This window comes from Corythoichthys intestinalis, chromosome 17 (assembly GCF_030265065.1).
Source record: "Corythoichthys intestinalis isolate RoL2023-P3 chromosome 17, ASM3026506v1, whole genome shotgun sequence".
Taxonomy (NCBI): Eukaryota; Metazoa; Chordata; class Actinopteri; order Syngnathiformes; family Syngnathidae; genus Corythoichthys; species Corythoichthys intestinalis.
Window position 1 is genome coordinate 9,709,119 of NC_080411.1, and position 14,574 is coordinate 9,723,692.

Consider the following 14,574-nt stretch of genomic DNA (forward strand, 5'->3'; position numbering starts at 1 on the left):
TATTGTGAAAGTACAACAGAAAAATACACATATTCAATACTCAATATACAACATACTCCACAATAAACTTATATACACAACTATTATATGTATAGCATAGCACACTAGCTTGAGCTACTAAAGCATTGGCTGGCTTCTATAACAAAACCTATGAAGTTCTGTACATATGACCCTTCACCACAGAAATAAACATATATTGCACATCCATATGTTATAGTAAACATAAAATACAAGCATATATTTCCAAGGTGGAAATGTAACAGAAAGCATTCACGACTGTCAATGCTACCGCTAGACACCGCAATGTGTAAGTGATTGAACCAAACTACTGTAACAAAAAATAGATGCAGTGAATTATTCTGACCAGCAGGTGGGAACAATGGCCCGCAAATGGTCAACTGATTTCCCATACTAGAAACTGTAAAGCCAGAACAGTACATATTATCGGTCCTATTATAAATGTTATTGGATTTATCGGGATGACGTCATAATTCCTATTATCGGACCGATAATTATCGGACCAATAATTATCGTGCACCAGTATCGTTGACGTCATTTTTTTTCATGACGAGACGATAACGAGCTAAAAATGTGTTTTGGGAGACTAAAACGTAACAAGGTGAACGCCAGTTTTCATTTGACGAGACGAGAAGGAGATGAAACTGCGCCATAGTTTCCGTCTAATGTTCACAATGTGTGACATTTTCTTACTGCATGTGTAGTGAGTCAGCCTGCATTGTAGCAGTGTTTAGTTGTATAACTCATATGAGTGCTGCCCCTACCCCCTCACCGGTGTCCTCTCCTGGCTCAGAGTTTGCTTGTTTTGAAACACATGGTAAGATTTTCTTTCTTATCTTTCCAAGAGAGAATATGCAATATTGCTTTAGCCTTTAAAGGTATGTACAGAGTGAACATCACAAAATGTCTCAATAACTCGTAGAGTTAGCATAGCATTTGCGCTAGCATTAGCATCAACTTTAGAGTTTAACATTCAGTTTGTGGCGTTCAAGTGGGTTTAATTAATCAAAAATAATCTACCGTTTTGCTATTGAGTGTGTATTATGATCACAAATTTGACATTGTCCTTGTAAAGGCTACAATATGTGCTCGCCTGTCAATGTTCATAATAAATTGTAGGAAGCCTTTATTTTTTTGACAACATTTGAATTTTACAGATGAAATATTTTTGAGTAATTGTTAACTAAAATTATACAGGACAAACACATTTTGCGATGACCAAAATATGACTAAGGAGCCGTTTACATGGTGACGCTGCGAGAATACGACAAATTTCATGTTTGCATTTATATGGTTCCGTCTCCATTGGAACGATGTCGCAATTTCACGTGAAAACGATGTAGTATTCATGCCAAGCCCTAGGGGGCAGCGCAGATTTAAAAGGCGACAGCCAATGATGCATTTTCTTGACACCAACCTCTTCTGACCGGAGGATTTTTCTTTTGCTTCATAAGACACAAAAAGGCAAACATTCAACAAATTTAATTTAAAAAAATATTATAAAACCAAACATTCCGCCATGTTTGCCATTTTTAATGTTTAGCAGAAGCGCTTTGCATGCCAAAAGTGACGTGTACAAGTGCGGACTTCATTTCCATTTACCTTAATTTCTGGACTATGAAGTGCACCTGATTACAAGCCGCAACGGCCGAATTCCACAAAATTTTATAAATAATTCCACATTTATGCCGTACCTGATTATAAGCCGAAGGTGTCCCTAGCTTAACTTTGGATATTTACATAGATGTTTTACAGAAATATTTGATTCATCAAAAATGTATTTACTAACCAAATAAACACGCATCAACATCACCAACACATGTTGTCTGAATGTTTCAAAACAAACTTTAAAAAAAACAGGTCACTACATTTGCAAAGATATATAATCCACTTTATCTTGCCTTCTAAACTTGAAGTAGTTGAAATCCTCTTAAAAATGTTTAGCAGCTAGCGCTAGCCCTTATATAGCGACTTTGTTGTAACATACTGTGGCAATAAAGTCCTCTGAGTGCCAGTTGAAAACAGCAAATCAACGCTAGCATGGCGTTCTCGTGTCGTAGCTAATAGTGGATGCCCATCCATTTAAAATTGTTCTTTTGTAGCATCACATAGTATCAATTGAAGCCATATTCATCTAAAAAGTCATGGCAAAATTTGGAATAATGGCTTTAAAATATGTCTATCCATTTTTGGTTATTTTTAACAAGAAAATATGAAGCTTGTTTGTTTAAAAAAATCCATAAATAAGCCGGTTCCTTATAAAACCCAAAAACAACACTGTCCAGAAGTGTAGTAGGCCTAATTGTTTGACAAAGATACATACAAAGAGTATTAAATTATTCACTCAATTCCCATTTCAACAAGGACGACTGGCATTGACGGCGATAGACGTCCAAATTCAACTTGGCTGGGGGTCTGGCACCGATCGAGCAAATAGACAGTGTAATTGTAATATGAAGACAAGCTTTTAAATGAATATGCTTAATTAGAAAAACAAAAGGGAATAATTCAAAGAAAGAAATTGTACCTAATTAAATGTTATAAAAGAAAAATAGTATTAAAATAAACACAAATGTATTAAAAAAATAACAACTTAGCAGTACTAGTGAACTCTTGTTGGGGAAAAAAATGCACAAACAGGAGCTTTTTTTTTTTTTTACCTCCCAGGTTCTTCATGGAAATTATTATGCTCTAGCAATTGGAAAGTGACTTCATAGAAAAGTTACCAAATAGGAAAAATCAGAGCAGTAATTTGGATTCACCCTTATGAATGAATGCTTTTATTGTGAATTTGAATATATGAAACTTTCTTCTCTACCAACCAAATCAAAAATAGTTTCCTTTGTCCTACAACAGGAAAAGTAAGTCTGACGTGACAAAATATCAGTAAGAAAATGCTGGTTCTGAAGGGTCTCAAGGAAAAAACAGTCACAAAATACCTACGAGTCAGCATAAAATGCGCTTATCAAGCATAAATCTGAGGTCAGCACTGAACAAACAACTAACTGAAATCTGGATTCCTGGGGAAATGAGGAAGGCGCTCTGTGTGTGTGCGCGCGTATGGCTATGCAGGGGTCTCTCTGGTATTCAGTGCAACAAGCCACTGGATTTCCCAGTGTAGACCCTAATAAAGCAATATTGAAAAGTAACAGATGTGTCTCATTATTTTACGTCTTGTTTTTTCATGTTAACTACACTGAGAGATGTCATCTATTTATAATATGCGTATTATGCATCGAAAAGGTGATATATCGCGATATTTTGTAGCCCAAAAGGTGAACAATATTCTCCCACCAATAATCGATATATCATTTTATAGAAAAAAAAATAGTAATAAATAATAAAAAGGGAACTAACAGGTTTCCAAAATCAAAATCTTCCATGAGAATAGTGTCTACTAGTCTTCTGTATATCCAATTCTCATCTCGTGCTGTCAATGGCACTGGAACCAGAGCATTCACAGCCAGTATTTTGGGGCATTTAGAGATCACTTCCTTATCATTTTAGGCCATTTACAGGTTACGGTGTTATTTTGACTCACTTTCTATTCACTTGGGGACATTCTTTAAGTCACTTCCATTTTAGTAACCCCAAATCAACAGAAATTAACCTGTAAATGCCCCAAAATCAAGAGGAAGTGACCTGTAAATGTCCCAAAAGGAAAAGGAAGTGACTGAAAATCACCAGGAAATGCCCTAAAAAGAACTCATTGCCTGGCATTGGCTGCCACCGACAGACAACGTTCATTCACTGCCGCCCTTCCACTTCAAATGGATTGGACGTCTACTAGTGATAAACCCATTCCAGAAGGATAAAAAGAACTTTGTTTTTCTGTTTATTAGTTGTTTCATAGAATTATTTACTGACCCATGTCTTGGTAATTGTGGTATCGCCATATTGTGAGATCATTGTTATCGTGAGCCTTGTATCACAAATTGTATCGTTAGGTACCCAGAGGTTCCCACCCCTTATGTATAATAGGGGTGGACGATATCCATTTTTTGAAACCGATATCGATAACGTCCTGCTCCTCAAAGCCGATACAGATATTGATAACCGATAATATATATATGATATTTTAAATGTATAACCTGAGTTTTTGAACACCTGGAAGTTTAAAAAAAAAAATAGTGGTGGATTCAACATAGATTTGCCTTTTATCTCATCAGATTTTTCATAATGACATGAACAAAACAGTGCGTTTCACTTCTGCACTGCCCGACAGCCAGCTAAGAATGAATCCACTTCCATAAACCACAAGGCTTGGTCTTTTCTTGCTTTTATGGGAAGACACTTATCTTAATATTGTGAAAGTACAACAGAAAACTACACATATTCAATACTCAATATACAACAAACTGCACAATACACTTATATACACAATTATTATATCTATAGCATAGCACACTATCTTGAGCTACTAAAGCATTGGCTGGATTCTATAACACAACTTATGAAGTTCTGTACATATGACCCTTCACCACAGAAGTAAACATATTTGGCACATCCATATGTAATAGTATACATAAAATACTTGCATATATTTCCGAGGCGGAAACGTAACAAAGATTTCACGACTGTCAATGCTACCGCTAGACACCGCAATGTGTAATTTATTGAACCACACTACTTTAACAAAAAATCGGTGCATTGAATTATTCTGACCAGCAGGTGGGAGCATTCATTCATTCATTCATTTTCAATGCCCCGCAAATGGTCAACTGATTTCCCATACTATTGTATAAACTGCAAAGCCAGAACAGTACATATTATTTGTCCTATTATAAATGTTATTGTATTTATCGGGATGACGTCATAATTCCTATTATCGGACCGATAATTATTGTGCACCAGTAATGTATCATAGCTAGCATGGCATTGCTGTCTATCAAGGTGCTGAGATCTTTAAAGTCGGCAGTCTGTTGAGAAAAAAATATCACATTAATGTGCAAAAATTCACAGCTCAGTGAATGAATCAGTCACAAGAGAAGAAACATGAGGAGCCCACAAGTAAAATACGATTTTCGCCAGTCTACCAGGAGCTTGAATTTTTTAAAGTTCATCTGAAAAGGACATGTAAAATATTAATAATCATAAGGGGTGTAACTACAAACAATTCATGGTTCTGTTCTGGTTCGGTCTGACAGTTTTTGTTTTTTTTAATTATGGCATTTAAAAGTTAAAGTTTGTTCTATTGCCCAAAACGAAAAAAGCAACTCTTATTAAAATGCAAATTAAATAGAAGAAAACAGCAAAATTGTGACTGTTTTTATCGTAATAACATTCCTTAAAACAACACCTGGTATCTTTTCTGGTCGATTTTAGCGACGCCGGTGGACAAAAGGCGTAGTGTTTTGCCTTAAAGAAAACTGTGTTTCCCATGAGGACCAGCGCTGCGTTTCTCAAAAAGACCAGCGCACACCCGCATAGTGTCGTTAAATCAGCAATCAATCTCCCGGTCACCTGCAGATGGATTTAACAACATTTCTGTTTCCAGCGGCTGTGTGAAGGATGAATAGTAATAAGGTAATGAATCCAGTTGTGGCTAAAAAATAGCATACAGTATGACGGTTAGCACCCGTGTGGCTTAGTGTGGCTAACCCCCCGAACTCGTTAGCGCTGACGAGTTCGGTGGGTGGGAGGGCGCGTCACGCCAGCGAGTGTAAGGCGGGGCAATGTTTATTCTGTATATCCCACTAGTCTCCCTTTTTTCCCCTCTTCAGACAGAACTTTTTGTCTCTTTTGTTGCTCTGCCATCTTTCAGATCAGATTTCGCGCGAAACCGTTCGCATCGACTTCTGCCTTTATAATGAATGGGGAAAGGGGAAAGTGATAAAGGCCGTAAAGCCGTCAGCACAGTTCTAGTTTTTTTGTGTGGTCTCAAAGTAAATCAGTGCCAGTGAAAGTGATACAGACCCCCCCCGGATATTAAAGAGGTGTCATTCAACTAGTTGTCAGTCGAAAGACTCGAAATATCATCACAAATGTTATGAAAATATTTTATAAAGGTTGAAAAGGTACCTAGTGTTGTTTTAACAGATAAGACTCACTTTTATTGATACAAATTCAACACCACAAGGACAACTTAGAAAAAAAATATATAAAGAGAAGTAAGTGACTCCCAATTGCAACACAAGGGAAGTTACAGAAATGTCAGGGAAGTCTTCACTTCATGCCTGAGTGGCGATGATGGCTTTAAACTGACTAATCTGCCACTTGTGTGTAAAGTGAAGGGCCAGCTCATGACTCAACCTTGTCAACAGGCATTTGCACACACACACATCCTTCCCAGTGCAGCATGTACAAAAGATAAGACGATGGTTGCTCTAGCAGAGACCTCTTTTATCACTGGCGCACAGCTGAGAGAAGAGTCGGCTCAGCAGTGATAAGTGTCCATACAGCACAAGTGGACGAATTATCAAGGAAAACCATCAGGGTGTTCACTAAAGGCTTTGGACATCAGAGACGGGGTGGAGCTTCTCAAAGCTTGGGATGACAAGGATGACACACCCTGATCAACTCGCGAGTGTTTATAAGCAACAGGATGCTTTGCGTTCTCAAATGTTTTACATCAAGCACCAACTAAAATAAATACTGTGATTTTTGGATTATAATCAACACCCACCACATTTGACAACAAAACCGTATTTATTCATGTGTAAATCATACTGGACGATAACCCGCAGGGATTTTGGAATTTTCATCTTAGTCTTATGGATGAAAATATATATTACTCTAAAGCCATGACTACATTTTTTTCTAAAACCGAGGATACTGCCCTCATACGATGACAATAACGAAAATATTTCGTCAACGAACAATTTTTTCATGACGATGAGAAGCTAAAAACGTGACTTGGGAGACTAAAACAACAACGAGATGAAAAGTTGCCATTGTTTCCGTCATAAGTTCACAACGAGTGACATCTGCTTATCATATGTGTAGTTAGCACGCATCGAAGCAGCGTTTGGTCGTGTCACTCATGTGATGTGCTGTTCCCGCCATACACACGCATACTTACGGCTGTTGAGTTCCTTTTGTGATACACATGTGCCTGGTGCTGCTTGGTAAGTTTTGTTTTCTTATCTTGGCAAGATATGCCATGCTGCTTTAGCCTTTAAAGGTCTGTGCAGAGGGACAATCACACATTAAATGTAACTTGTAGCATTAGCATAGCGTTCGCGCTAGCGTTAGCATTTAGCGTGAGTGTCATCTTAAACACTTGGAAAACTTTTTACATACAGTTCATGGTGTCCAGGTGAGTTTAATTAACTGAAAATAATGTACGGTTTTCCTGCCGAGTCTGTATTATCATCACGAAGATAGTGATGTCTTTGTACACTCTACAATTTTTTGCCAGTCTCTCAATGTTCATTTGAAATTGTGAGAAACATATTTATTCATGGACTAAAACTTCTGAAGTTTACAGACAAAAAAAATGTTGAGTAATTGTCAACTAAAACTTTCATTTACTAAAACTTGACGAGGACGAACACATTTTGAAATGACTAAAACATGACAATGACTAATACACATTTTTATCCAAAAGACTAAGACGAAATTTAGGACTGCCAAAAACAATACCGGTCACTTACACAATGCACATATATTGAAAAAAAAAAGGTTTTTAATAAGTTTTCGATGCAGATGTGATGTTGCAAAATCCTCTGTGAGAGTAAACGCAGTCTCTGAATGTAAACACGGGTCGTACATATGACGTTTCAACATTTTTTGTCACGGGCAGTGACGTTTCGGCTTTTAAAAAAATGCTATTGATGGTGGCCAATGAGTTAAAATCAAGTCCGAGCAAAACTAATACCGCATTTTTCAGACTAGAAGTTGCATCAGCCAAAAAATGCACAATAAAGAACATGCTAACAAGTTTACTAGTGTTGCAAAGATTAATCGATGAACTCGAGTGATTAGAAAAATAGCCTCAAATGAAATTTTGCTGCTTTGAGTACTGGTGCTGCGTCACCAGTAGGTGGATGGCGAGATAGTGTAAAGCGCTTTGAGCGCCTTGAAAGGTGGAAAAATGCTATTTAAGTATAACACCATTTACCATTACTCATGAATTTAGAGTGGCCTTGTAATGGTTTGTTTGGCAAGTGTTTGAGTTTAGTTTTACTGATTTGGGTGGATACACTGGCCTCTAGTGGCAACAATGAATATGACACGGCTGAATCCAGATGCTCCCTGTTAAGACCAACACAAGCTTAGTTTTTGTTAGAGCTAATCTTATTTTCTAAATGCATTCGTAATTTAGTGTATACGTATATTTAGCTGTTTTTTGTGGGAATATGTGTTTGAACAAAAAAAACGTTAGCATTTTATCGCTGGGGGACTTTTGCGATGCAAGTTAGCCAATTTTTTTGTTGTACTTAGATGTTCATTTCTTAATTTTTTAAAAACCGTTTGAGGCTAAGCGTAGGTATTTCAATTTTTAAATTAAAGTGCAATTCTGCATAGTTTGAAAAAACACTCAGGAATTTTATTTTGTATTCGCATTTAATGCTCTTTTGAAAGTGCAATCTTAGCAAGTCCTAATCTCCTAAAATTTATTCTGCAACACATTATATTTCCTAATCCGATTACTCAATTATTGGAACTAACTAGTTGATAAATGAACCGACGACTAAAATAATCGATAGCTGCAGCCCTACAGTTTACCCAACAATCAGTGTGCTCACTGTGGCCACCTAGCTTTTAGCCCATGATTAGCTTTGTTGTTTTCTTCATTTCAGTCAGAGTAACATTTCGCCAGTCCCAAATTCCAAACTTTCTTTCTGCTGCTCGATTGCAGTTTTCAAATGGATATTTCACTACTTGCAGCTTGAAATCTGCAGAATATGTACACATATACAGTTTTCTTTTTGGTGCCATTTTCTTTAGCCCTTCTCAGTTGTTTTTATGTTTTTATAAATTACCGCCAATATTGAAACACAGGCTTTTAGCACCCTCTTGCATTTTGGTGTGAAAATAACATGTGAAACATAATGTGGTCTTCATTTCACACATACTGTAAGTCACTCCAGAGTATAAGTCGCAGCCCCGGCCAAACTGTGGAAAAAAATTGCGACTAATAGTGCGAAAAATACGGTATTTTTTGCAAATGTAAGAGTTGCACGTAGTCAAATCCGGATAAAAACATAACCTACTTATGTGGTAATAAAACTGATAGTTGGCACGGTCCATGTAATTGCTTAGCTGTCAAAGGCCAGGTTTGAATTATATTGCTTCACTGATCAAGCAAACCAAGTGAAAGGCAACGTGACTGTTGTCAATGTTATTAAGACGCGCTTCTATTAAATACTGTCGGATTATTACACAAGCTTCAAGAGCAGGAAGGATTGCTGTTTTTGTCAAAAAACGACCTCGTGGGCAATTCACTGTTTATTTTTCACTGATAAAGCAGGCAGGAATGCAAGGCCACTGACAGATGAAACCTCACAAGCAAGGTGCGTTCGCTACATTTGTGAGCAGTTTCCCCCCAAAATATTTAAACAACACAACAAAAATGTCAAGGAATGGTTACGATGATTGAAAAGGTTGGTGATGTAAACATACATGCTGATTAGAAATAAGAAAGGAGGCTGGTATGCAGTGGGTCACATGGGGGGAGAATAAACTACTTACAAGCAGCTTAGCATAACACTTTCCATGCTTCACTCTCATATTATTAAGCATTCATGTGACAGGATGATTACTGTAAAACTCATGAGAGATACAATTAGATCATCCTCATTATAGTTTAATATTAGAGTCGTTGAATGAAAGAATAAGAAGGGACTTGAACCCTTAACCTAAGACTTGAGCTCAAAATTTGGCCACATGTTGAATTCTTGACATTGGAGTCACCAAGGTGGTGCCTGCAGATACCAGGAGTCTGTTCTAAAAATAGCTTGCCAGTGATTGGACATTGTCTTTTTCTAGGAATGTTGTAAAAAGTTTCATTTGGAAATGTAAACACTGGCGGAGATTTAGAAATATAAAGCGTTGCATCTTGATTTTATTTCCTTATTAATGTGAAAATTCACTAATTAGATCAGGATGAAATTAGTTTAAACATTTGTTTTTTCAAAAGTGCAATCAGGAGGCTAATTAACTCTTTACATAGCACTCCTTGGCTGCAATGGAGCGAATGATCGCTGCCAGACATCCCAGTCAAAGTGAATCGGACATATAGCCGCCACCAATGGCTCCGAACGTGAGCATTCACACCTAGATGAAATGAATTGGACGTCTATTGTTGTCAATGGCAGGCAATAAATCAAACCAGATTAAATTAAAAAAAATATATATTAATCATTTTTAAAAAAGTTATTCGGAGCCATAACAGAGTGTATTTTAATTTTATTAATTTGTGTTTTTATTACCATTTTATCAATTTAGAATTGTATTCAGTCTGAAAAAAACCATGTAAAAAAAAAAATCCAAAAAAAAAAAAAAAAAGTCATTATAATGGAGACCTGGCATCCACATGTGGACATCACATTTTGAGTCATGTAAGCCACATTTGTATACTACAGTATATTGTATGTTACAGTGTTTCTACAGATATCAGCAAATCTCATTTAATGCTTTTTAATGCCACTATAAACTAATTTAATGCCCATGTCCAACTGCAGATAGTCTTACACACACTAATTGTAAGTAAATACAGTTGTCCGATAATGACTTTTTAACCGATTAAGGATATCCCGATATTGTCCAACTCCAAAATCCGATACCTATATCTGCGGTCGTGGACTTAAAGTGATCCTCTAACTTAAATACATGTAGGCTCTAATAAACCACAATTGTTCTCTTGTACTAAAATATGTTGCTAGAAACACATAAAATGTTAACTCAATGGCAATATTTTATAATATTTAGTCCATATTTTGACCGTTAGTTGGCGCCATGGTTTGCAGGCTCGCAGTGATGACGTCATTGGTATCTTTCGTGTTCACCAATTGCTTATTGCTGCCTAAACTCGCGAAGTAAAATGCCACGATGTGCTGCTTTTGGATGCAATTTCCAGTCAAATGGAAACAAGGGGAGTGAAGTGAGTGGTCAAGGTGGAATTATTATTTTTAGTGAATAAATGTGCATAAGTGGAAGCTTCTCCCCCTTTTTGGTCCCTGCATGCACGTATCCTACCCACCACGCGTTACAACTACCGCCCGAACATTTTTCCTGGATCCTCAGTCAAGTAAGGGATCTGTCTATTTTCTGGATCCGACGGTCCCACCGCGTCTGCAATATTGGTTTCGGATCTGTCCATTTTTTTGATTTGTCGGTCCCACAGCGGCTTTTCGGATCAGTCTATTTTGTGGAATCGACGGCCTAATGGTGGCTGCGACATTGCCATGGTATCGGTCTAATTCCTGGATCTTCGAGTGAGTAAAAAACGCGGATTTGGATTACTATTGCTATCTTTTTTGTATACTATTCTTCGTGGGAGTTTTCCCCAAATCATACTAAATAATCAAAGCACTATGGCACGCTACAGTGACGACAGTGACTCTGACGTGGACCTTACAACAATGTTGGGAGTTCGTCAGGGACTGCGTGTTTGCGTACTGCTGAGCTCCCGAGTGAAGAGTGGTCAAAGTGGAAATATTATTTTTTGTGAATAAATGTGCATAAGTGGAAGCCTCTCCCCTTTTTGGTACTTTTATACACGTATCCTAGCTACCACGCGTTACAATGTACAAGACATGGATTACACAAGGTGTGCTCTTTGGCCTTTACTGTAAGCACACGACAGCTCTGGATGCTAACAATCTACATAATTATATTGGGATAAGTTTGAAAACGCAATATGCTTACCTTGAATATCTGCTAATAAAACCGGACAGCATACACTCTCGCTCCCAACCGGACTCTCTCGCATCACCAGTTTTGCCCAACTTTTGTCTTATCAGGTATTTGCTGCACGCATTTTTCCCTGAAGCTCGTCTTGTGAACGACTGACAGTGCTGTCCTGCTCTTCACTTTTCAGATCTGGTTCAAATAGGAAGGGTAGAACTGACAACATGTTGGGAAAGCTAACGAGTGACACGCTGGAATTTCGGCAACGGGGCAAGTGACGTCACGCACTGCGACGTAACAAGAATGGCGACCTATCACTTAAAATAATTTTACAAACTTTAGTAAAACAAAAACATTAAGAGGGGTTTTAATATCAAATTATTATAACTCATACTAACATTTATCTTTTAAGAATTACTTGTCTTATAAACAGAGGATCCCTTTAAATTATGTCTAATTGTATTGTGATGCCCCACTGGATACTTTAATAATGATAAATGCAACAACTTCAAGGTTTTTCAATAAACAGTCTGTGAAAAATGAAACAAGTGAAGACAAATGAAATTACAGAAAAAGTGCCTATATTGAACCACTATATTGTTGAAATCAAAATAGTGCAAACATCAGTTTTTTGGATTAAACGCAAGCGCAAAGTGCTATAAAGCACTACCATATCACATATGGCCCACAGAGTGCTTCTGGCTCAAAATAACAACAAAGGCACGCAGCTTCAGTACAGTGAATTAGGTATGTAATGAGTTTATAATTCATTATTTTTCAATCATTTACTGTTCATTTTTCATTGTTCAATTTTTTGCACCATGAATGCAAATGTTCTGCACAAATAACAAATCCCAAACACCTTGGTTTGGAGACATCTAATGGTCAATAAGCATAACTGCTGTGCTACGCTGTGACCAGCCCTTGTACAAAGGCATACATCCCTAAACCGATAATGAAAAACCGATGTCGATTAATCAGATATCATTTTAAAATGCTTTTATCGGCAACCTGATAATATCGGACAACTCAATTAAAATATGTAAAAAACGTTTTTTTTAACCATTAAGTTGACATAATCTTTAATGTCTCGAACATTAATGCTTTTCAAGGCCTGAATTTTGACCCGCATAAACCCTGTGCTAATATTGTGGCTAACATGATCTAATATGCGATGTACACATATGTGGACGCCAAGTCTTTGTGGTGTTGTTTTTTTAAATTACCAAAAATAAGCATAAGCTAAGGGTTAAATACTGGAAGTAGCTCTCAGTTTCCTAAAAGATTAGTGACCAGTTACTTGACCTTTTATTATTCATGTTGTTTATATAAAGTCCAGTTCTGCCCAGCTGTTTCCATTGGTCTTAAATTGGACTTGAACATACTAAAATGCTTTTAATTTTAATGGCAGTTTTATTCATTTACGGAATGAATCAAACTACTGTGCTTAAAAAAAACACTGTAAAACAAAATTAATATCTAAAAAAAATGTTAATTTATAAGTAGATACTCATTTTATATAAACTAAGATTCAACTTTTAATGGTAAACACATCGTTTTAATCCCTAAATAATACCTTTTTAAAAATGTTAAAACACTTCTTTAGTCCTTTTATCCATCAAAGCACGTTGTGTAGCTTACTTACTCGGTTTTGCTTCGGTTCTTATCCTGACTGAGTAAATGCAGATCGATGACTGCCTGACCCAGCAGCTTGTCCAGACCCACCAAGGCTCGGTGGAGGACGTGGACGTGCAGCGTGCCTCGCTCTCCTCCGGCGCCTTGCTGCGACAGCTCGAAGGCGGCTTCCTCCTTCCAGACGGGCGCCACGCTCTTCTCCACCACGGACGTCTGGTACTTGTCTTTGCCCACTTGCATGAGCGCGTAGGCGTCATTGGTGCCGCCTTTGCCCTTCGCTCTGAGGCCCCGGGCTTGAAGCACGGTCACCTGGACGCTGGTGGGACACCAGGGTTGATCCAGAAACGACATGCCGGCTTCAGTGGTCGCTGAACGGCCGAGAAGTCACGGACCATGCACTCAACGAATAGTGATACAAGTACCGTAGTGTGAAGTAGCCGACCGGACATTGGGATTGAGAATGTGGGCGTGGTTATAATTCACCAGGGGTGGGGTCGCGCAAGGCCCCGCCCACAGATTAACGAACTACTACTCCAAGAGTAATTAGACTGATAGACTGACAGATGGTTCCCATCCAAGAAACCGACCTTGAAGGCGCCACTTTTATGCAGTGTTCCTTTTTCATTTAATTAATACAAATATTTTGAATAAATAATTTGGCAGCTAGTCTGTATCCTGTGTATGTATAAAACTTATTGGCTATATAATGAGGCAAATGTGAACTGCTTTCATTGTTGGTTTTAAAATAAGAAATTGAAGTTCTGCTCAGAGACCCCCAATTTGGCCAACTTTCAAAATTGTCCGATATGCATGTGTGATACATCATTGGAATTTTCTAGGGGAAGAAAAATTTTGAACAGGATGGCATTCAATTTTTTTTTTTTTTTTTTTTAACTGCGAAACCATATCTGGAGGTGAGAGCACGCGAGAGCAGAATTACAGACGCCATGACTTTAACGAGATATTATCGCGTACTTACCCTGGTCAGATCCTAAAACTCCATGTAGCATGTATCTCTGAGTGTCAAGATACAGGTGTGAATGGCCTCAGCTGTATTTTGGGGGGATTTTATGGGTGAAACATGGTAATATAACAAGGGTCGCGATGCAGAAATTGCAGACATCA

General features: G+C 37.7%; 1 protein-coding gene across 1 annotated transcript in view; it reads right to left on the minus strand.

Annotated features, from left to right (window-relative positions):
- The window catches only part of LOC130905516 (trichohyalin-like), a 33,842-nt gene extending 19,948 nt beyond the window's left edge, over window positions 1-13,894 (minus strand). The window contains exon 1 of the mRNA XM_057819015.1: window positions 13,460-13,894. Within this exon, the coding sequence (XP_057674998.1) occupies window positions 13,460-13,800 (341 nt within the window). The 5' untranslated portion in view covers window positions 13,801-13,894. The remainder of the gene's footprint in view (window positions 1-13,459) is intronic.
- Between the last annotated feature and the right edge of the window lie 680 nt (window positions 13,895-14,574).